At 35.8% G+C, this 25855-nt stretch overlaps 1 protein-coding gene across 7 annotated transcripts in view; it reads left to right on the top strand.

Annotated features, from left to right (window-relative positions):
• LOC140158510 (cGMP-dependent protein kinase 1-like) overlaps positions 1-20856 on the top strand; it is a 168912-nt gene extending 148056 nt beyond the window's left edge. For 5 of the 7 annotated variants that reach the window (XM_072181619.1, XM_072181620.1, XM_072181625.1 and 2 more), the window contains 9 exons: positions 4683-4718; positions 8246-8372; positions 9280-9416; positions 12569-12658; positions 14859-15000; positions 16804-16967; positions 17786-17971; positions 18615-18681; positions 19900-20856. In XM_072181619.1, the coding sequence (XP_072037720.1) occupies positions 4683-4718; positions 8246-8372; positions 9280-9416; positions 12569-12658; positions 14859-15000; positions 16804-16967; positions 17786-17971; positions 18615-18681; positions 19900-19995 (1045 nt within the window). In that variant the 3' untranslated portion in view covers positions 19996-20856. The remainder of the gene's footprint in view (positions 1-4682; positions 4719-8245; positions 8373-9279; positions 9417-12568; positions 12659-14858; positions 15001-16803; positions 16968-17785; positions 17972-18614; positions 18682-19899) is intronic. The other 2 variants (XM_072181624.1, XM_072181622.1) reach the window with 1 other exon arrangement.
• The last annotated feature ends 4999 nt before the right edge of the window (positions 20857-25855 follow it).

The following is a 25855-nucleotide window of genomic DNA, read 5'->3' as shown; positions in this document are numbered from 1 at the left end:
AAATCTTGGTACTAAGATATATGAAATGTATGAGTTATATAAGTCCTTTTATTTTTTTTACTGTCATTATGTGATAGATGACATGCAGGTCTGATATTTTGAGTAATAGATACTATGATGAGTTATTGGGCCTGTGTGTCGTCTGTCATCTATCACACGTCTGTCGTCTATCACAGGCTAGTAAAGGTGAAAGTTCATTATTATTTATACTCATTCTTAGTCAATTAACAGTTATTTTAATAACTAAACACTATTTTATATAGCAAAAAGTAAGACTTCAGAAGTCTACTTCAAATGACGACCCAGAGCAATATCTGTCGAATTCAAACTCGAGTTTGCAGAATAAACAAACTCAAAATTAGAAGTCGACTTTATTAATAATATGGTTTATATTTGAAGCATGAGCAAGTAAGGGCATTTAAATTGAATTCACAATTTGTTTTGAAGTCGACTACCGTGTAAACACCCCTTCAAGAAATAATTTATGCTAATCCTTAGTCACAATCTGAATTTGATGTCGTAAGTGAAGTCGACTTTTCTCTGTGTAAACGGGGTCTAAGAATTAGAGAATAAAAGATAGATTTTGTCTTATGTGAATTCTTTATGAACCACACCCACTGACTAAGAATAATGAATAACAGACTATTAAACCATCCGTGTTAACAACCTTTAGTATTATTCCCACTATAGAGGATGACAATATCATTTAAGGGTATACGAGGTATTGTTGGTCAAAGCAGCCAAAAAAAAAATCGATTTTCATTATCTGAATCAATATGTTATTGAAAAATAACACTTTGGTGTTAGTTTGCAAAAGTTCATTCTACAAATCATATACTTTGAAAACTTGCTTGATTTATTGTTGTTAATGAGTTATGTACGTTTTACAAAAGTGTTGTTGTTTCAGCCCTCTTAAATCAAGAACCACAGGACCTACAAAAGTATATCTGTGATATTTGAATTCTTCTACACGCTGGCTATGAATTGAGCAATGCAATTTTTGCTAAAGCTCACTACCATTCGCAAGATGCTGTGAACTACTTTTTTTTTGGCTGCTTCGACCAACAATACATCGTATACCCTTAACCAGACTGATAAATATAGCTCCTACCTGGTAAAATGAAGTGCTTACTTGCTGATATAAATTGACTTGCTGAAATAAATTGATTTGAAAACCTGGACTCTGTGGACTATTGCATTTCCCTGTTAATATGTCACTCTGGCAAGATAAAAATAAACATGATTTGAGAGAGGTGTCAATTCTATGAGATATTGTGCTTCCCTTGTGTCAATCACACTTGACATTATTACCATACTAAATGACAGTCTACTGTAAGCAGACCTGAAACTTTTCCTCTTTTTAGCTGATTTCCTCTTTTTTATTCCTGAAATTTATGCGTTTTCTTTTCTTCTCAGCCCAATTTGAGCCATTTACCCCAATTTTACTCTGTTTTTCAGCGTTTTTTGAGCATTGTCAGCTTTTTTCCTCTTTTTTTTTATTAAAGACCCTGTTTCAGGTCTGTGTAAGCTTTTATCAGAACTATTGGGTGAATTAGAATTGCATGCTGTCCAGCCTTAATATATGATTTTGGTCAAATTTTGTTATTCTTTGCCAAAATTATGGAATAATATTAGTCACAACGGTCAGGAAGGTTTTTGGTAATTTTAACCTAAAGTAATCGGGTAAAACAAATGAAATAACACTACTAGTTGGGTCGCTTATGGGTGATTTAATGCGAGTCTTAATAAGACATTTAATTCAAAATTGCTCTGTACTTAGACTAAATTTGGGTAATTCCAATTTTAATTTTAATTTTATTTAAAGGTTTAAGTTGGGACAAATAAATATGACAAATATGGAAAAAATAGGTTTCAAAACAAATTAACCAAATTAATTTATTTAAAAAGACCGTACATTATTAAAGCTATATTGTAAGATATCTGAAAAAAAAAAGTTTGCAACATGTTAGTTTCCACAATCAGATATATGACCTTTTTATTATTAGCCGAACAAACTGAGGGAAAAGCAAAGAAAATTATTATTTTATTCACAGCACATACATTGTGAATGCATGTATCAGCAAGCAAGACTACAGGGAGCTGCCATAGCAACCCTACTTTTGTGAATTTGTTGTGGTTACCTTTCAAAGGTTTATAAATAGTAAATTATTTCCATCCAAAGTTAATTAATTCCAGTAATTTTGACATCCATGATAACTACATTGTTTTTACCTTACAACGTCCCTGGGAATGGATGTGGGTGTAATCCACGGATCATCGGATCAATTTGCAATTAATAGCAGCATTATATTCACTAGGATCCACAACATGCTCATAATCAGGGAAGAGTATTTAACCCCATTACATTTGTACGTTCATTGAATGACCTTTGACAATTTGGGTACAGAAACTCATACTCTGCAACTTGGGGGTCAAATTTTGTACTATGATTGTTTCATTAAGGTTATTGATCTATGCTATAGGGATGAGGTCATTGCTGTGTGGAAGGAATATTAAAATATATCACAACAATAGGTGTATTGGGCAACAGTTTCTTTTAAATATTTCTGTACATTGGGATCTTTTATTTGAAATTGTATAGATGTCTCATCATTTCCTTGTTGGGACATTATAATTGAAACAGGTTTTTGTGAACATGACAGTCAGTGGCAGCATCATAAATTTTTTGGGAGGGTAGTCTTTTCTTGGGGGGGACCCAAAATAGTTGAATGTTCAATGAAATGATGAATTATTTCTACTCGAGCTCAAGAAGATATCCCATCCCAACTCCTGGGGCACTGCCATTGTTAGTGAACTTGTAAGGATATTTAAATTTTGCTCTTCATGTGAAGAATATTCTTGTATCGTCAACTTGCAATATACTAGCATAAGCCAAATGTTTGGCCACTGGTATGATGAGAGGGACATTGGGGTGGTCGATTGATTTTTAAGAATGTCCTTATTTTGTTTTAGGGTTTAGACCCGGGGGTCACTCCCATTGTGGCATGTACACCATCCGCGATAATGAAAACGCGTAAAAGGGTCGTTTTTTAGTGGGTAGGGCACGATCTGCAGCGTGTCGCGTTTAGGGTGTCAAAAACATGAAAAATTGGAAAAAAAGGGTAGCAAAATTGCAATTTCTAATACGCGCACATGCACTTTAAGGTATGAAATTTGATGCAAGGAATAAAATCCCTGTTTAGGGTGTCGTTTTAGCCAAGGGTTAAATCCTTGTTTAGGTGCTTTTCAAAAGTTGATTATCATGGATGGTGTACAGGCCACAATGGGAGTGACCCCGGGGTTTAGATTTGGATAGGGTTTATTTACAGTTAGTCTACATTTGCTAGTGTTAGCCTACATGTATGATTGTGGGTGTGTTTGAGAGGGGTGGGGGTGTGTGTGCTTGGGATGTGTGTTTATGTGTATTTAAAAAAACCCCATATGTATCAAACCTATTTTTGAACAACCACTCAATCCCATATTAATGTGGCCCATTTTATAAATCCAGGTTCTGCCCATGGGCATATATGACATTTACAGCCTTGCAGGTACATAGGATATAAGTTGTCGACACCCCATAGTGTCAAACATCAGGGGCGGAAGTGTAACATAGGCCTAACTGGATAAAACCAGAATTGCTTTATAAAGGTCTAGAGAAATTGAGCACGTACTTTGCAGGCTGCTAGCTATATAGTTACTAGAGCATGTATCCGGGTTTGGGGGTTTTGGATTTTGGTTGATTTCCCCACTTGTACATGTATAAAAAATGCAGGGCTCAAAGTTAAAATGGAACTAATGCGAAAGGGTACTATCGAATTATGACTTTTCTATCAAAGTTACAAAGAGTATCAATATGATTGAAGTAATTATATCCACAAGGGGGTCATCAAATCACAGAGAGGGTGTCATGAAATCACAGATGAAATCAATCTATTTTTCGTGCAAAAATATATACAAAAAAGGGTGTGAAATTTGGTTCTCTGATAACAACAAAAAACTAATTTTGGGCACCTCTTATATGACCATTAACCCAACCAAGATCCAACAACCCTCTTCCTTACAGCATGAATGCAGTGGCTACACCAGGGGGGGTAAGGGACAGAAATCTCAAAATGTGCTAAAAGTTTCCATTTTGGCTTAATAAAAAGTTGAGATTTTCCACTTTTCCCTGGTGCCGGTACTGCATGTATGTGATACTGACGTATGCATTAACTTGATTTACTAATGTGCAGTGAGTTACTAACTTTTTCTTCATCAGGACCGCATTGCTAAGTTGCAGTAAATTAACTTTTTTACTTCATGCCGTTATATTCTTTTATGCAAAATTCTGTTTTTGGTTTTGTAATGGGAATATTTCCATTACTAATGAAATGCTGCATTGTGCCAACACACATTGCCAGCATTTACATATTCACTTTGTTTGAAATTATAATAAATATTTCATACAAAATAGTACTAATTTCAATCCAAAGAATTGGAGAGTTCTTGGTTTTAAGAAATCCAACCCTCTGTTGTATTTTATAGTGTAGAATTTTCAGGGGCACTGTTTTGTAGTCCTACATGTGGTACTATTTATTTCCTTCACATTATAGTCCTACATGTGTGTTCATTTATCCATAATGTCAACCTCCAATCACCTCACAATGTTTTTGTCTGGTGTTCATTTTGTGCTAAAATTTCAGAATTCAACTTAGAGGGAAGACACCCGATTCTGACGTGTAAGTTTAGGTTATGTTTTCCCCTCCTCTGTTTTTCTCGTTTTTGATTTCTTTGATTTATTTTACCAAATTTGCACCCTTGATTGCTGTGTTGTTTAAATTAGTTTCCTATTTGCATCTGTAAAGTATAAAAATTATCTAGAAAATCTAGCTATAAGTAGTTGCATTTTATTTAACAGAATGAAACTCTTTCTCCTGTTGACAAATTTAGTTAACTCTACTCTATTTACTAATTATCTGATTGCTTTGCTTGATGAGGTATTATTATGATTTCTATGCTATAAAAAAGATATTTTTTGCAGGTTCTGGTTGCAGGGCGCATTCGCATGCTATGCTTCTTCTATCCCATCCCAGCAAATACTATATATATATAATACTAAAACATTTTCTGTCATTTCATATGGTTTAGTGTCACGAGCAGGGGCTGCTCATGAATTTGAAGCTTCCATTTGTTTAAAGATTTGTGCTAGAAGGTTTGTTAGTTTGAAACAATGATCCCATATTGAGTTACTGCAACATTAGTCATTCGTTGCTAGCATGGATTTTGAGATACGGTTACAGTATTGACTTCTTTTGTATTTCATGTCTGTGACATCAAAGTATAAGAGAAGCCGTAAGCCCATTTTGTCAGAAATCGTCACAATAAGAGAAATTGATATGTGCAACAAATGACTAATATTGCTGTATTGTGTCAGATGTTCAGACTCGCAAACCTTATTTTTATTTGGATTTACAAATCCTGGTACAAGGAATGACTGTATTCAGTTTATCCAATGTTGAATATGACTAATGAACAATCGGTGGATGGAAACCAGCCACAATACTTTTTGATTTGGAATTCAAATAAATCTGAAAAAAGTTCAATGTAGAGGGTTGGTTAGAAAATGATAATCTCTGTAGCCCATAACTCTTAGCTTAAAACCCATTCCACAAGATCGTTTTTCTGCTTTGCTACTGAGCCACTGCCTGCTGTGTTTTGTGGTAATTTGTGCACCAAAAATATTATGCATGAACAATGTATTGAAATTTTTTTTTTAATGTAATGGAAATATTATGCATTTCATCCGGAACATAGTAATGAGACAATTATCATATATGGTCTTTGTAAAATTTGAATTTTTTGAAATAAATTTTTGCTATTAAAAGTGTGCAAGAAAAATGAAAACAGTTTACAAATTACTACACATGCACAGTTTCAACTCCTAGGACACAATTCAGTTATTGTCATTGATTATATTTCTGTGCTTCTGGGTATTATGTGATAGTATCAGACTCCTAGAATGATAATATTTCTGTATCAAATATAAGGTGATTTACTGAATGGTGTCTTTGGAGTAGGCATATTTTAAGTTTTCTTCATTGCTTATCTCCGGAATTTAATTTTTCTTTTCATAGTTATGGTGCTTAAATCCATATTCATGAATTTGCATTGATTTAACTTTGGATGAAAATAATTGACTAATACACCTTTGAGAGATCTCCTTGACTGTTGCATATTGGTCAATGAGAAATGTTGACAAGATGGAAAAATGGGAAGTGGCTCCTTTAATAATACAACAAACTTAAACCATCAATTTACTCTTCAAACTATGCATATATTTTTGTGTGAATGGAAGGTTTAGGTACACAATGACATGTACACGAATCAGAAGAATTAGGATATAATTCTTCTCATTCATCTATATGGTGACGAAAAAACCCTGTTCGCCAGATGGACAGACTTGTCAAGTAGGGTCAGTTGACTAGAATTTTTCCTGGAAGAGGCTTAATGACCCCAAAAGTTTGAAAAAACTGATAAAAATATTGTACGTTTTTGGCAAACCAGTTTTATTTTAAATCCCCACAATGCAAAATTTAGGCCTGTCATGCCTGCAGAACAGGGTTTTTTCTATTGCCTAAGCTATTTTTCAACAATTTGAACTTCTGAAATATGAACAAACCTGGGAATGTATGAAATGTTTCAAAAGTTCAACATAACTCAATAGAAATGTATTACTTTTGTATCTATGACATTTTCGCATTTCTTTGTAAAATATTACTTGGTATATAATATTTCTTGCCATTCTCTCCTTAATTTGTTAGCGTTTGACTTTTCCTTTTCAAAACCTTTCTTCACTCTGTATTTCAATTAAAGGAAAATGATACTTAATCTCTTGATAGCTGCAAGTGTCTTTTTACATTGCTCTATTCCTGTTCTGCTACCATTTCAAATGACCAGCATGTTTTTCCCCCAGCATGGTTCCATCATGGTTTGAGCATGTTTCTGCATGGAACGGTCATTCAATATATAATCATTAAGGTCGTATGTTACAAGGGGTGTGATTCTACAGGATTTTTAAATTGGTTATTAATGAAGTCAATGGATGTTTATTGATCTGATGCTGGAATGAATTAACAACTTGAAACTATTGGCAACCTTCTGTATTCTGTGACCAGCATTCGAAAGAAGCACTTACACCCCAAAATTTGCCTCTTGCGATACAACTTAAAAGTGTGGTGCAAAATTGCGATACACATTGTACTGACTTTATTGTGTTAATTGTCTGAGACTGCACTACAAGTTTTTTTTTGTATTTCTGTTTTTATTGCCCTGTACTTGGAACTGGTGGGTGGAGAAAGATACATCGAGATAACCACCAGTCCCCTTCTTCATTTCAACTACATGACAACAACATTAGAGTGAAACTATTATATGCAGAGCATTCAAATAGATTGCAATGATGACAAATGTAATTGATTCCCACCACTCGTAAAAGGTGCTGTGATATAGGCCTATAGCTGCAAAAGCTGAAGCCAGGACAGATAAAACAGTGAGCCTATGGCAAAAGGACAATGCAAGAGCTAAATGCCTGGCTAGTAAGACACATGAAAAAGGCCATCACAGCCCCCATTAAGCTACTTGCAGGTTCCGCCATTATGCACTATGTGCGGGAGAGCCTCGAACTGGCAGCATACATGAATGGGAATTGAACTAGTCATAACGTTCTGTGTAAGGTTACATAATTCTTCCTTTCATGTATGCTGCCAGTTCGAGGCTCTCCCCGCACATAGTGCATAATGGCGGAACCGTGCAAGTAGCTAATAGAAGTGGTAAGTCCCAATTTGAATATGCAATGAGCCATCACAGACATGAAGGCGTCAATATTAAAGGCATCATGTAGCTGCACATAGCTAGAAAAAAAAATGTCCAAAACCAGGTTTTTTTTAATTTTTTTGACAGACAAACAACCACACTCACTCCCACCCACTCACATCACATAAACAAGGCAAATAATATACACTAATAATAAAACCGGTAATAATAAAAAATACAAGTAGAATTAATGGGGCAAGGTTTGGATTATTAAAATTGTAGACTGCACTACAAGTTGCTCTACGTCAGATTAAATTGCACCATAACTTTCCAAATGGGGTGCAAAAGTGTACCCCAACGTTTAAAAATTAATTCGAAGACTGACTGTGATAGGGGTTCCTGGTTAATTCATTACTAAATAATTCGTTTTATCTCCTTGTTTATAATTGTACAGGACAAGCAATGTATCTGATCCAGGATCATTCTCTCAGACCCTTGATAATGAGTACAGTGGACTCAAACTGGATGATCTCGACATAGTTGCTACTCTTGGTATGGGTGGCTTTGGTAGAGTTGAATTGGTAAGTGCCAAATGAATGCAGAAACACATTCACCCAAATACAAGCATATGTTGGGGAAAACTTAGATATTGAAATACGTGGTAGTATTAATTGTTTCCGTGGAAATTTCATCTGTTTCTGTATCTGTCATCGTCAGCAGAATCTCCTCTTGTAGAGGCAACATCGCCTCATAGAAATGAGTATCACAGTTCCATCTACTTTCTAAATGTAAAGGAGTGAATTTCCACTATTTCAAGGAGTTGAACAAAGGGCAACCCGTTTATGAGTGAAAAACACTCTAAAATGAGAGAAAGTACATTTTCTTTAGGCTTTCACTCTTTTTTTGCACTCCACTCAGTGTACATTTAAAGAGTATTACTTAGACAAGTAGCTACAATCAACAAAATTAATAGTTGGCATATACCTTGACAATATGTTGGAACTCTTCATTGCCGCTCTGATAATTCAGTGAAATTAGTATACCTATGTTTGATGAGAAGTACATACCTTCTCCTTTCCCCTTCCCTCCCCCATTCCCCCTCAATCAATGTTGGGGAGACTGGAGAGCCCAATGGAAAAAGTGATTTCATCAACATTGAACAGGGGGAGAGGGGTGGCAATTTACATTTAGTATGCCAGAGTGTGCCAACATTAATTTCTTTGATTGTAGCTACAGTATAGCATCAAGCTGCACTGTTCTGACGTTTCCTTATTCCGAATGTCTGATATTCTGAATACATAATTTCTTTCTTGCAAACATAAAAAAGGTCCACAAGAATAAGTTACCAGACTCTCGGGTAAAGAAAATGTTGTGTTCGGAATGACAGCTCTTTGGATTGCATATCATTTATTCTCAATTATCTTTATAAAAAATTAGAATGAATGATTAGAATTGATTGATTAATTGATTGATATTGTTCTGTAATAGGTGCAAATTGCTGGTGACAAGAAGAGTTATGCCCTTAAGTGCCTGAAGAAACACCATATAGTAGAGACCAGACAGATAGATCATATCTACTCAGAGAAGAAGATCATGATGGACTCCAATTCACCATTTATTGTCAAGTAAGTCATGCTGTACAAGCAAATTAATTTCTGTCATAGGTGTGTTTGACTGCGCTGTTCCCAAGTAGTAATGGACATGTGGTAGGTGCATTTGTCCACAAATTCATATTTAACTATACAATGTTTGAAATCAAATCCCTCCACCCCAAAAAATCATGCATTTTAAGATACTTGTCCCTCTTCAAACAATATTTTTACAAAAAGAAAAAGTCCGTACATTGTTAACATATTGGCAACTTTACAGTAACTTAGCCTAAGGTAGTATGGAGCACCCAGGGCATATCAGTACATTGGATGAGGCCCATATTGGAATGAATAAAGACCACTGATAAGCCTCAAAATCTTGACAATCTATCCCATGAGAATGACAACTTCCTGTGTAAAAAGGATTGAGCAAAATTGAGTTGTTAATACAGAAAATATTCTGAAGTTTCAGATGTTGTTTTCCATATTCACGGGCATTATAGTTGTAGTTGTGTTAATATGCCACTGGTCAAGATGTGTTATGAATCTGGAAGAATAGCTACCAATCATGGAGGTAGAAATGAAGAGCATGCAAATGAACTCCGCCATGTTTGTGTGTTGCTTGTGGAGGGCAAAAAAGTGTGCCTCTGTGTGCCCTTAACTTTGAGTGAAAGTGTTTGTTTTATAACTCTCAAGCTTTATATACATCAACTATCATTCTATTTCAAAATTCAGCTGATAAATGCCAGAGGTACACTATTTGCCTTCCCGAAGTGACAAACTGATATTTTGATCTGATAGTCTTTGGTATATCTCTTCGGTTACAATGGGTACCTAATATGTGACACAATCTGGTCCATGGGGGCCAAAGGCAGCACATTTGAAACTGAGATAAAAAAAAATACATAAGAAAATAGACATCAAAAAACTTCATAACTTTAGAACCAAGTATGCTAGACCTTTGGTGTTTTCAGCATATGTGTAATGCAATAATTACAGTAACTCAATTTTCAAATATGCCTCCTTTGGCCCCCATGGACCAGATCGTATCACATATTATGATATTTTGTGAGCAGAGAGCAAGAGAATTGTCAGAGTCTTTGTGTTTCATTACTTTCTTGCACTCTCCTGGTTAATTATTTTGTTCCTGTAAATCAAAAGTACAGTTGTAACTGAAGGCAGGCCTAACTAATTAAAAAAAAAAAAAAAAAAGCGCAGTGATTTATAGTGCGCTACGCACAGGCACAACGCCTAGACGTTGATCCACAAGCCTCAGCACACTTTACAGGTTGTCGCTGACCACTATGGCCCCACATCATTCCATAAACCATTAAACAACAATTCAGGGGCTTTGCTGCTTCAAGAGCGCACACCCTAGACATTCCACAAATAACCATCGCAACCAGGATCAGCTCCCCGAGTTTCGTACGGGTTACAACGAGACAAATTAGCAGTGAGTTCCTTGTCCAAGGGAATTTCAAGCTAACTCAATTTTTCCACGAGAGCATACTAGGCACCACCAGGGTTCGAACTCGCAACCTCTCGCACCATAGTCGAACGCCTTATCGATTGAGCTAACTTGACTGCTAACTACAGCAGATACTGAACAGCAATGGAATAGACAGTGCTGCCTGCCTTTGTGTGTGCTGCTAATTACAGCAGATACTGAACAGCAATGGAATAGACAGTGCTGCCTGCCTTTGTGTGTGCTGCACTTACCAAAGCTGCATGCATAAAATTGGTGGTTTACTTTTGTTTTAGGGAGACCAGTGGGTGTTCAGGGCTGGGGTTCTATCTAGAAAAAAAATCACTGAAAATTACACTATTTTGGGCAAATATTAGGCATTTGTGACTCCCATTCCACTTTGCCCCTCCATCCCCCCCCCATCCCTGAAAAACAAAACCTGGTGCTGCCGCTGACATAAAAATATAAAAAAAGCAATTGATTTTTACCTCTTATGTACTAATTAAACTACCATATCATCTGTGTGTACATAAGATCATTATAGACAAAGTAACTGTCAAATAGTATTGGAAAGAATAACAAATATCAACAATGACAATACAGATATTTTGAGGGAAAGGTTGAATACAATATAAGCTGCTTGTCTTAAAAATGCAAGGTTACTGTTTATGGGTCGGAAACAATTAGTAATTGCATGCGAGGATATGATTGACACATGGTAGGGTTGTCATGGTAATTAGTGGGAGTGATGGATGGATTACTGTGAATTGCTTGGATTTGTCATCATCCTGGTGACTTGTGGAAATGTTTATTGATGATTTAACTTTGATGTATCTCTTAGCAAAGGACTTAGGAAGGACTTCACAAGGCTAAAAAAGGTTGTTTGGTTGTTACATACCGCTTACTCCAAAATAAAAACTTGAAAAATGTGTTTACATGCGTATTCAATAAAAGTAACTCCAAAACCTTGCAAAGTGTATTGCTAGAAAAGCGCAAAAAACAAGAATACTTTTTTTGCACATGCAATTGTAAGGAGAATTTTCCTTTGATAGCAAAATGGTGGATCCAAGCAAAGGGTGAATCGCCAATATAAATGGCCAAGTGCCAATTGAGTCCTGCCCTGTATTATGAGCTTCATGCAGTCTAGGTCCAGTTCCTCTGCTGGATTTGTAGTCTCCTTATAATGGCCTAAAAGATAAATTGACACTGTCAGAGTAATCCACAGTGGTCTCAACCAAGATAATACCACTGCAAAGTTCAATGTTTTTGGAATTTATTGCAAATTTTGTATTCCTGATACTTATTGTTGTTGTTTATTTGGAAAAACATGTTTGTTGTGGGTATCACAAAAGAGTAATTGTGATCTAAAATATGGGTGAAAAGGGGGTGTTATATGTTTTATGATCATATGGAAAGTACTGCACATTCCACATTTAGAAAATCCAGAACGTTGTTCAGAACTTTTTTAACATTTATTTTTGAAAATCATAATTTTTATACACTCTATACATCAAGTAACATACTTTCCATGTTGCTTCACCAGATTCTGTGCAATAAATGTAGCACTGTAATCTATTTTTGTATGCTGTTTTTTTTTTTTTTTTTTGCTTTTTCCATGTGATTTCTTGTGATTTCTATGTGATTTCTTTGTTTTGATAATAAAAATACATGAAGATAAAAAAGATTCTGTGCAATAAAATATTTGTTATTGATACATTTTCAGGCTGCATCGGACTTTCAAAGACAACAAGTATGTATACATGCTGATGGAAGTGTGCCTTGGTGGGGAGTTATGGACCATACTGAGAGACAGGTGAGTTTGGTAGGGTGTCTGTGGGGGTGTGTGTGTAGGTATTTGTAACCGCCCACCAACCGGGGACATACACATTAAAAGCCACTGTGGAAACGGAGACACACAGGAACTGCGGATGTCCCCGATTACCAGGACGGGTCAAGGTTGGCTGAAATTGCACATTAAAGCATATAAACATGAGTCCGTAGTTACGGGGTATAGGAAGGTCGCCAGTTGCATGGTGATTATTCAAAGTGTGGCGTGGTTAGATAGTAAAACATTACATGTGTGTGTCCCTGGTTCTATCGGTTGTGGGTGTTTACAAGTATGGGGGTGGGGTGTGTTTGTGTGACAAAGTTATACCTTGTTCCGAGGACACCCCCACGGTCCTGCTAATAGACCACCCTTGTATGATACCTCAGAGGAAACTCTGAGTGATGCTTTAGTCATAATCTTGTCCAACTTGTGGTCTGTTAATTATCGCAAGTTGGCCACTGCCTAGTCCAATCTTCCCCTAGTGGCATGTCCTTGTCAATAAAACAATAACAAAAAACAAGAAAACAATTATCTTTATGTATTAATATAAAATGGCATTTCAAATTAAGAGTTAGCCTCTCATCACATGTGTAATCTCCTTAGAGACTAATATTGATGACTAAAATGGTATATATTTATGTCTATATTATTCTGTATATTTTGTTGTATATTGCGTCATGTGTGTGTTGATAAACACAGCTGGTTTGGTTTGTATCAATGTCTGCTTCCTCATCAGTTGATCAAAGCCATAATGAACGATTTCCGTCAAATTTTAATTTTGTTATTCTTTATTAAAAATTATGAAATAATATTAGTAATAACTATCAGGAATGGTTTCTGTCCATTTTAAGCTGAAATAACAAGTTGAAGTGAAAAAAGGCTATTTTGGGTGTTTAACATGGAGTTCCATGGGGATTTATAGACTGCACGATCTAAGGTTACTGTTCCGAACCCAGGCTACTTTTTGTACATTACAATGCATACAACAACATCTATGACAATACGCATACTGTATGGAATAAAGCGTAGTGTCAACACTTAATGTCAATAACCTCAGATTGAGCATGTTATGGGGATTTAATATGGTAAATAACACATTATAGCAAAATTGCGCTGTTGACATACAAACACAACAAAGCCCTAGGGCTAGCTTTGTTGTCAGCTCTGGGTTTATGAATTGATTTGATCAATTCAGTTAAATGAATAGATGTTGAAACGAGATAATGTATGTGCCAAAATTTGGAAAGATTAAAATATCAAGTTAATTTTGTTTCATCTATTTTTGAGCCACCCTGTATATTTGATAAATTGCATGATGATAAGCAGAGCTGGTCATATCAGGTTTCTTAGCAATTGATGAGAAAGTCATGAGAAAATTAAAAAGATGATTAATGCTTCCATAATCTGACCGAAATTGTGAACTTTGATTCTATTGATATTTTGACAAGTGATAACAATAAGAGCAATGGTTAATGAAAAAGTGTGGAAATCGATTCATCATATATGACTACAGGATGAGACTTAATAGCTGCCTCATTGAAGTTCATGTATCATTATTTTTTAATCAAGCACAACAGTTTGACCATTCAATGGTAATTCGAAATCTACAATATTTGTATGTGTTTCATGATATATTGGAAGCAAGGTCAAACAAAATGCAACATTAACAAACAAAATGTGACATGATCAAGGGGAATGAGTCGCATGTCGGCAATTTTCAATTTGAAGTGTTTTTTCTGGCAGTTTACAAATGCTACATTTTGATGCAAACCCCATCAAAATCAGACATCTGGCTACTGAGTTATGAACAATTTATCAATGGCTGAAAACAATATAAAACAAAAGAATTTGAACACTGTTTTTGCCAATATCTCAGAAACAATATTAGCGACATCTGACTCATTCCCCTTGATCATGTCACAAATGTCATTGTTTTCATTGAAACAAGTCTCTTTTCTTTTCTATACATCCAGGGGTTCCTTTGATGAGAATACTACCCGTTTTTGTGTTGCGTGTGTGGTAGAAGCCTTCTCATATCTCCATAGTAACAAAAGTCTTTTTTTTTCTCTATACATCCAGGGGTTCCTTTGATGAGAATACAACCCGTTTTTGTGTTGCGTGTGTCGTAGAAGCCTTCTCATATCTCCATAGTAACAAAAGTCTTTTTTCTTCTCTATACATCCAGGGGTTCTTTTGATGAGAATACAACCCGTTTTTGTGTTGCGTGTGTGGTAGAAGCCTTCTCATATCTCCATAGTAAAGGCATTGTGTACAGAGATTTGAAGCCAGAGAATTTACTACTAGACAACAGTGGTTATGTCAAATTGGTAAGTGTAAAGCTTAACTTTCATTCAGCAATTTTAACCCCATGAGAACTACCTACTGATCTAACATTGCTTCTGATTGGTCAATTACATGGTATCTTCACTTTAATCACCAATTAGAAAGGAGCTTTGCAAATAATTTACCCCAATTGTTTTGCGTGGTGAAATTATTCTGACAAAATTGCTGATTGGGCCAATTGATAATGAAAACTTCTTTTTGGCCAATCGGCAGGTAGCTCTCATGAGGTTAAGTTGCTATAAGTGGCAGGAGATTAATTTCTGGCCAAGTAGGGAGAGTGACTTTTGTTGTTGCTTTATAAATTGACTGGAAAATTATTTTTGTGTTGCTCAGTGACTGAATGTAAAGTCAGCATTAGTTTTGGTTGAGAGTTTGCAACAGGATTTTAATGACATGCATCAATTCAAACTAATAATTTCTAAATGAACAATTTAAAGAATGAAGAATCAAATGCAAGTCATAATCAAATGAACTGGGCAACTACAAGTTAGTGGTTATAGAGGTTTCCCTCTTCAAATGAAAGAACCAGATGGGGCAAAAATACTTGCATTTTTAAGTTGCTTGCAATCTTTGAACTTTCATTTTTGTGCTTTGGCCGCATAACGGTACAGACATGTGTTGGAATTCTTTTAAACAGCAAACAGAACCCTTTGCAATCAGTTAAATGTAGATGTCCAGATCATGGTCGTTGCTCCTGAAAGCCCACTTGAAAGACAGAATTTAATGGACTAGACATTTCAATAATAATTTTACCCATTGTCAGTTAATGTATCATGGTTGTCTACAGGAAAACAGACACCTACAAATTATTAAATTGTGTTTTAAACAACACAAGCTACATTTATTAAGATAAATATGTCTCAGACCTGTCTCAAGGCTGTATGAATTCTACCTACACATGAATGTCTGCATGAATAGGCACCTATAATGTAAAACCAAATCAAATCAAAATGACCAATGTTATTTTTGACATGTTATTTATCATGTTTTAAGGAACATAGCTGACACTAAGTGATATTTATACATTTATACAGCTAAGACATATCATATACGCCTAAACAGTTATCCACGTCAAGGTTGCATAATTATTGTTCCTATATATGGACATAGCAGCTGTTAAATCATTCTGACATAGCTGTCTTTTTGTGAAATGTGGAAGGATGCATATAGAATATAGGAAATTAACTTTTAGCAATGTTGCCAAACTTTAACTTTAACTGTTATTTTGCTATTAAATTATCCACCTGATTTGATAGTCTTTGCAATAGACTTTTTAAAGTAAAACACAGATCATGTGTGCACCATCAAATCATATCCAGCCAATCAAGATCTGGTGATTTGAGAGTAAGAGTAACACAGTACCTGATTGGTGTGAACCATTGTACCACATCATATGGTGTTGCTAGTGTGTGATTGATTGTGGTGGTTTTTTTAGCTTTTATTTTTTGCTCACAACATCTTTCCTTAGATTTTCAATCAGCTACTGAAAAGGTTTTAAACTGATTTCCAAAGATTTTTCAATCAGCTACTGAAAAGGTTTTAAGCTAGTTTCCGAAGATTTTCAATCAGCAACTGAAAAGGTTTTAAGCTGATTTCCGAAGATTTTCAATCGGCAACTGAAAAGGTTTTGAGCAAATTTCCGATGATTTTCAATCAGCTACTGAAAAGGTTCATAAAGATCAGTAAACTACAGTACTAATAAAGTAATAGTGCTACTATTATTTTACAGTGACATAATTACATATCAGGCTAACAGCTTCTTTATTATTCTGTATATTCTCCATCAGGTTGACTTCGGTTTTGCCAAAAAGATTGGCTTTGGTCGCAAGACCTGGACATTCTGTGGTACACCCGAGTATGTTGCCCCAGAAATCATCCTTGGTAAAGGTCATGACCTTTCAGCTGATTATTGGTCACTTGGTATACTCATCTTTGAGCTCCTCACTGGAAAGTAAGTAGCTTATCTCCCAAAGAAATATTTTAGGAATCCTGTCAGAGGCGTCAGATGACAAAATCATTTTTAAAAGTCTGTTAATATGGTGAAATGTCAGCAAGCTCTAAAATGTTTGTATTAAGGACACTTGTATTCTTAAACTGTAGTACATGGTCTGGAGAAGGAGAACTAATATCATGTTTAAAATCCAAAACCTTTCTTGGTTAAGCTCTCGGAAGAATACATAATAGCTACACCAATGGGTCAAAGGAAAGTGAAAATAAATAGAAGTACTAGGTAAAGGAGTCAAACCTGCATTTTTTACAGGACGGGAGTGCCCATCTCTCTTTTTTTTTTTAGCGATTAGGCCAGACTCCTGTGAAATGTTGCCATGGGGGATCACCACACATCCTCCACAGTGAGTCTGTTGCCTTCCCAGCATTTAAGAATGCCGGTACCTATTTATACACCTGGGAGGAGAGGAATACTTAAGATAAAGTGCTTTACGCAAGGGCAAAGCACAATGGCGTCGCTGGGGCTTGAACTTGTTGGTAACATTCCAATTATAATTGAAGACAAAATTAAAAAGACTAGTTGAGTCTGACGTCAAGGCAAATGCGGTGTGATTGGTATGCTGACCTGCGCAGTACAGCAATTTTGGTCTGGTTGACAGTACATCATACGCAAACTGGTTTTTTAATGGGGTCTTCAATTATATGAGTCCAAGCTTTTTCGCTTAGCCACCTTGCTCCAGTTGATACTTGAGTATTAGAGTTGATATAATAATCACATGAAGGGTATGCTTATAAAGATCTGTTAACTTTTTTCGTCACCAGCCCGCCGTTCACTGCCTCCGATCCAATGAGGACTTACAACATCATCCTGAAGGGGATTGATATTGTGGAATTCCCCAAGAAGATCTCCAAACATGCACATAGTCTCATCAAGAAGTTATGCAAAGATAATACCTCAGAGCGTCTTGGATACCAAAAAGCTGGTATCAATGGTATCAAGAGGCACAAGTAAGTTTGGGCTGGCTTCTGGTAACGGTAGAGTGGGTAGGTGGGATGGTTACTAATAGTAGCAGATCCAGAAGTGTTTTAGGAGCCCCCTCCATATGCAAATCATGCAAAATCAGCCCAATTTTGACAATTTTGGGGTCCTAACACCACCAGCTCTGCAATAATGGGCTGGCAGGGGCCATGTCAAGAAGTGGCTGTTCCAGTTTAAATCCACACACCCCTTGTAGAAGACATGACCTTAATCTCCCACACGGATGTGTAGATTTCAAATGGAGTCACCCATTCAGGTATTCCCAAATGAATTCAAACACCATGTGTGGAAGATTAAAGTCACATCTTCCATTGGGGTGTATAGATGGAATAGCCCAAAGCCTGGGAGCAATCAAAGAAAGATACCAGAACAGAATCAGCAGCATCAAGATGAAAATATGAAAAAAATGTTGTTTTGTAACTGAGACTTTCTCGGCATATGTGGAATAAAGTGAAAGAAATGATCATTGTCAAAGTTGTCACTGATTAGGCAAGGATGCTAAAATGACAAAAAAATAATCATGCAAAGGGTTTTGTGCAGATTTTTCTCCCTCTCTCCATATAAATGGCTTGACTATCCCTGACACTAATCTTGATTACATGTTTATTTCAGGTGGTTCCAGGGTTTTGACTGGCAAGGCCTGAGATGTCAAACTATCGTACCACCAATTCAACCCAAGGTGAGCTAATATACATGAAACTGAAATAAATAACAACAAATTTGGTGCTAAAATAATTTAATCTGTCCAGAACAGGTTTGGAAGAAATGGCAGGGATAAACCATTTTCTGTTCCTGATCAGAAAATCCCAGCTGGTTGGTCCAAAGGGACAAAATCTTGGTAGAGGGCACTTACGACACACAAAAATATGATGGAGTTTAATTTTTCCCTCCAAATTATGTTTTTATACACAATTTGCATTGGCAATAAAGATATCTTATCAACTTAGATTATCATCCTCAATCAGCAGCTATATATGTTAAGTTTTAGAATAAATCAAATAGATTTCAGTTCATAATTATAAAATTATGTCGCTTATAAAAATGATATATCATAGCAAGAGATGCATTCCGGGTGTTTTGCAGAAAATATCTGTGGTACATGTATTGCATAGTATGTATGTGTAATCCATTCTGTGCAATTCAGATCTCTCTTACATCAAGAGTTATTCTTTCATTGACACAAATTCCGCAATTTCATTGGTCAATCACCACTTGGATAAAATCTATATTACCTGCTTACTCCACATTAATATACAGGCATGTAATATTTCCCATATTACCTGTGTAGTCCTTACACGTGCTTCTCTGCGTAATATGACCATCGCGCTGTATCCTAACTCATGTGTATACTTATCCCGCGCAGCATAGCTGCACTGTTAAAAAGCAAGGAAGAAACTGGTCTACTTTTTAGTAAGATAATCAAACTAAATTCCTTCAGTAAAAGTGACGAACAAGTTGGAAGATAACAGAATATATTCATGTTCATGATCACTAAAGGATTAAATTATTACCCCTGTTTGTTCTCACGAAATATGGAAAAATATCAATGGTGTGGCGTCGTATTCCATTCAGCCTTCAGCAGCATGGAATACGGCACCAGACTGTAGATATTTTCCCGTATTTCGTGAACAAAAAGGGGGTAACTAAAGCATTTTCCACCTTGATGTAGTGACGTCAAAGCGTTGAGGCAGCTGTTTTGCGTGCGCATCTATGCGACATGTTTAAGCATGTGCATGCCAGCGCTTTGAGCGAACACTAGCAATTTGTAGCTGCGCCAATAAAATGCGCACTGATGTCACCACCACATCAGGGTGGAAAATGCTTTAATAATATTTTTCCTGATTGCAACTAAGGCTAATCTTACCTTTTGTTTTCCACTATTAATTCTTTCTTGCAGGTGCGCGATTTCATGGATTTCAGTAACTTTGACAGTTACCCCAAAGACAGTGAGGTACCACCAGATGAAACATCTGGATGGGATGACCAGTTTTAAACCAAGCCATCCGTCCATTCATCCGCCATTTTCTAGCAGAAACAGGATCATAGTCAGGCTCTTTATGGATTACCACAATAATTTGAACACTGCATATTAAATAGGTGCAAATTATGTGGTTCTTTGCTAATGTGTGCATCATACAACTTAGGCTGGGGCTTATTTATAAAGTGTGTGCTATTCTCACAATACACAAAAATGTGCAGTTTGCATACATGCTACGTATATGGTAAACTGTAGTCATAGTGTATCTACACCAAGATCTAGTTCTAGTGCTTTTGACCAAGTGCAGTCAGTGCATGCGCCCAATATAATGCACAATTACGTCACTGTCACATTACAGTAGTCTACTCACAGTGTAAATGGTACAGAAGCTGCCCGATGAAATTTGCAGGGATGTCACCAACTGTACTTATCATAAAGCACTATATAGAGAGGACTTGATTTTCATTTCCTAGTTACTGTATTGGGCATTGCCGCCGAGAGGCATTATGGGCGTGGGGGTAAATGAACGCATGGGCCCCCTTTTTGTGGGCCCTTGAGGTAACTCTTCTTTGCTTTTATTGGCCCATTAAGGTATGCTTTCTTTATTTTTTATGGGACCCCAGGGTAACACACCTCCTTAACCCACCTTGTCGGCGGCACTGGTATTGAGCACCATGGTTACTCACTTGATACAGAATGAAGTTTGGCTCCCTGTTTGGCCTTCAAATCGAATCAATTGAAATGTCTGAAACTTCAGACTTTCATCGACTCGAATGTTATATTTACGAATATCAAAAGATACCTCTTTTTATGAAGTGTTATAAGTTATAAGAGAGTTATAACACATTATTACCATTTCTGCATTCAAAGTTTAAAATCAAACTTAAAGACCTGTATATATACCAACAACAAATATATTAATATTTGTATTAATATATGTGTATTTTGACTAAACAGAATTGCCATTAATTGAATTAATAGCACACATACAGTTCATTAACCACAATCCTAGTTTGTAAGACCAATGAAATGAAGATAATTAAAAATGAATTAAACTATAAAATCAGTGTTGAATTTTCAATTTCATATTAAGTTTATTTTCCACCATAAACATCAAACTATAGATCAGCCCAAGACTATGGCAGAGTATGCATTGGAAAGTGAATTGAAGAAGAACAAAATCAACAAATTGTACGCAAAATTGCCGCAAAAAGTAGACACTCTTTGTAATTTTGAGATTTTACTGGGGAGGCAAGAGTTCTAACATTTGCCCCTCTTCATCCTCCCCTCCCCCGTGGCGTCGCCACTGAGAATACCATCAGTAGAACCCAATGGTTGGTTGGCATGGTTACAAAACAAACCCAACAACAAGACTACACACCTGTCATATGCCTCATATACCTTAGTGATTCTGGATACCACCTTGCAATATACACTTTTATTTAAAAATGGTGCGTGAGACATGTTTTACGACATAAAAGTGATGCAATGAATTCGGATTAAATTACTGAATCAACCTCCACAGAGCAGCTTGTGAGTAGTGCAATCATTGTATGATTTAACAGGATAGGTTTAAAGAGGTACAGTCCAACATCTTTTCGCATCTCTCTTATACATATCTCACTGTCATCTAGTTGTATGATCTTCATAGGAAATCCCATCATGGCGGGATTCAAAGAAGTTGGACTGTAATGTGGACTTTTGAAGGCCTGTATAAGTGAAATGCTATGACACAGTTTTAATATGGAAATACTGTAGCTATATTTCTAGGCTTATAGATAAATCTGTTAAACGGTCAAAATTAAAACCAGAGAACAAGGACTCCCTATCCCACCACGTACACTAGCGTGGTCAGTTATGGGGAAAATAGGGTGTGTTTGGGTCTCTGCCGATGCTACGTGGAAACGAACAAAAACAATTCTGCATGATATTCAGACTATAACGCATTGTGTTTCTCCTTAGATGCAGTCACTGTGTCACACCATGAAACATGTCTTGTACAAGTATCGCAAACATGCACAATTAGTTTTGGTAGCATTTTGAGCAAATCACAAATACCCCTAAGTTTTCCTCCTGCGTATGCATATCAAGATGGCAGTCGAGTTTTGGTTCTCTGGTTTTAATTCCTGCGGTTGAACCTCCAAATCATGTATTTGAAAATGAGGAACCGGTTGAAATTGGTTGTATGAAATGTTCATTTACAGTATCAAACATACTCTCTAATACGCTGCTGAAGTGACGTAATAAATCGGATTAACTACCATAGCAATAAGTGAAAACAATTTGAATATATTGCGCTGCACTACAAGCATGTTGCACTCATCACCTATGTATGTCTGCAATCATAGATTGAATACAATACCGGTCTTTCAAAGATAATAATCTTACAGGTGTGAGTGATCAGCATGATATGGTTCAATGAAGAGGTACCATGTGAACGTACCAGAGCAGCATGGTATATTCAAAAATTGTTTTCACCTATTGCTATACCATTTCGCCAGCGTATAGCATCAATGTTTATATGCAATCATGAATTACATAATTTATACATGGACCATTTACCAAGGTGAAAAAAGAGCCATATGCTTCATGGATTTCTATGTGGGATATGTAAGCATTGCAAATAGCCGCAATTTCATCACATTTAAATAATCTTTGTGATTCCTTAGCACAAAAGCAACTTCGATCTGTAAATAGAGAAACCAAATATCTGTATGAAAGATTTTATCAGAACAAATACACAAAAGGTTTATGCGAATAAATCAGCCCTTCATCATGTTATATCTATCAAAGTGATGATTTTTACTGAAGTGCAAAATATTTTGGGTTACTATTGAAAATTTGCTGTTTGTCTTATAAGCCTATAAACTTGATAAATATGTTGTTTTAATTTCACTCACACAAAATGCACAAAAAGGTAAATGTTGCAAGTTCTTTACAGCTTACAGTATTTTCCAGCATTGAAAGGACGTGTGAAATTGCAATTATTGATAAAAATGTGAAGTATCACTTTGAAATTTTGTATCATGCCACAGTTTTGTTTTCTGTTAATTTTTTTTTGAATTGTGTACTTGTAGTATGAAATTCTTGTATTCATTATGTTGTGATGTGTACTGCAAAGTTGAGCATGTGAATATGTCGGTGTTGAAAATGAACATCAACAAAAGATTTTGCCATGGATACTGTTATCCATGTCCATCAGAAATCGGCTATTACAGTTGAAATCCATACACTCCTATGGAAGAAATGCACTTAATCTCCTACACAGGTGATGTAGATTTCAAATGAAGTCACTGATCCATTTGAATGGATTTCAACTGGAATGGCCCAATATAGTTACTCTGTGCTTAAACATCCTTCAACATTGGGAAAACGGTTATATAATTTTAAGTTGAAGAATAGAATAATTATATGTTACCTGCTCCCAAAAAATGAGTTAAGTCTCCAGGACACTTTAGACAACACCGAGCGAAAACAAAAGAAATTACAGAGGATTTTTTGAAAGCCAAAGCAAGGAGCAATTCTAACATGATTGGTATGCTTTTAAAGCTGACATGATTGGTATGCTTTTAAAGCTTATAAAATAAAGATTTCAAATATAAAATATCTCAGAAAGTAATTTTGTCAACTTAATGCTCCTGTGAGAACAAGTCACATGTGTTTTAAGTAAAAGTACAAAAGAAAAGAAACTCCTTTTCAAAATAGCCTTGTCAGCTAATTTTTCATTTTGTAATGGGCAATATGTAGGGAGTAGGATATAGAAATCAACAGATATTCCTATATTTTCGTTATGATTGTTAGATAAAACTTAAGTTCATCTTGGGGACTGAAACTTTAAATGAAATCTAATTCATCAGATGGTGATTTCCTAATATTATATTTTACACTTTGCAGCTCTATTCTGCAATGATTATTTTGCCATGATATATATAGGAATTTGAAAGGGCAAAGCATAAGATATATATGTAACACGAACAAGGGGAATGAGTCGAATGTCGCTAATATTGATTTTGAGATATTGGCAAAGAAAGTGTTAAAATTCTTTTGTTTTATATTGTTTTCCGCCATTGATAAATTGATGTAACTTTGCAGAGAAAAGTCGTATCAACATGGGGTTTTCAGTTTCTGAAAGCTCTCAATGTACTCTTAAGAAACCTATGTAAAACTCATTTTCGACCAGGGGCGACATGCGACTCATTCCCTTGATTATGTCACATATTAGCATATCACTATCTCTTTAAACTATGTATTATTAAAACTTACTTGTAAATTTGATCTTCCACTTTACTGTACAAAGTATATGAGCCTTTGTTCAACCATTATATTAATACCGATTCATTCCATAATTACGTGGCCAATATTCTCTACTGGGCTGATGATAACTTGTACATTATTCTTCAGGTTGGTTTATCCTGATAATGTTGAGAATGTAAACATAAGTGTAGAATAAGATACCAATTCCAATATGGAAACTGACATTTGTATCCAATTGACAAATAGGCTATAAGGTGCTGATTAGGGTTAAATATTTTGGGGTTGGGTTTTATTAGTGATAATATCAAATGACAAAGTTACATTTGAATGTTTGAATGTAGGGTTATGATCACAGCAGCTAAAGGGAGTATCCGATTATGCTTTGCGGTACCATAATAAAACTAAATTTGTCATAGAAAATGTACACAGAATCCCTCACTTCAACTTTCATTTACTCACTTAAATCAGGGGAGCTTAAACTTTTGTTTGAAAAAGCATGACCCCAGAAGTATGGCAAAACTATCCATAGCTCTCAATATCTAAGTGGCTCTTGTTTATATTTTGTATACATTTGTTATGGAGCATGCAGATATACTGCAATGCATGATGGGATACTCCTTTCAGCTGCTGTGGGTTATGATGATACTGGTACTAAACATACTATACTCCATGCAAAGAGTATCTTTACACAAGAGGTTTTTTAAAGACACTATCTTAATGACACTAAACCTAAGTAACAGAATAAAGTAGTTGATAAATTGAGAATTTCTGCTTCTTTTGATACCTCATGGCAGCATGCGACCTAATTTCCGCTGCCTTTTGTAATAGGCTCGCTACATTAATGCTCGCTGCAATGTGTTCATAATTTGTGTTTTTCAAGGGAAAATCTGTAGATTTTATGCTCTTTTTCATTCAAACTTGGTAAAACTCGGGGAATTTAAGTCATATTGTGCCGAATGTGGTATAAAACTATGCAGTTCAAAATTCAACACTTATTGACCACTTTATTTGGAAATTTAGTGTTTGTGTCAATAAAAATCACTTTTGCTTTTGTGTAAAGATAATTTTGTGCACAGTATACTTGATTTAGAAATTACCCAGTGAAGGTTAGATTTTGTAAAGTGTACATATTCTTTTGCTATTTTGTATAAAACAATCCAAACTTGTATGTAATATCATAATTCCTATCAGGGTTACATATTTTATGATTAGCTGTACAGTAAATAAATACAAGGATTGTATTAACATGGAAATGATGCAATCATATTATTCAATAATATATTGTTGTGGATTTTGGACAACATAAGGCCCAGACACGCATTGTTGTGGGGCCAAAAAATGGAACAGCCAATCAGGAATTTGTGCACATGTAATTGAGGGTGCCAGTTTAAACCTGGGTGTGTGTTTACAATTCATAAATTGGATCACAGGAATCACCTTTATATGACTTGACAGTGGATGATGATGCAGAGGCAATTCTATAAATTGATTGTGCCTTCTGAGCCTTGTTCTACAGATGAGTTGACTTCAATGTTTATTAACAAAGGCAAGGGACTGGCTTACTGATATGCTTGAGCGAACTGCATACAACCACTACACTGTTCAATAGCCTTATTGTGAT

Source organism: Amphiura filiformis, chromosome 8 (assembly GCF_039555335.1).
Source record: "Amphiura filiformis chromosome 8, Afil_fr2py, whole genome shotgun sequence".
Lineage (NCBI taxonomy): Eukaryota > Metazoa > Echinodermata > Ophiuroidea > Amphilepidida > Amphiuridae > Amphiura > Amphiura filiformis.
The sequence above is the reverse complement of the archived record's forward strand: the minus strand, read 5'-3'. Positions and strand labels throughout refer to the sequence as shown.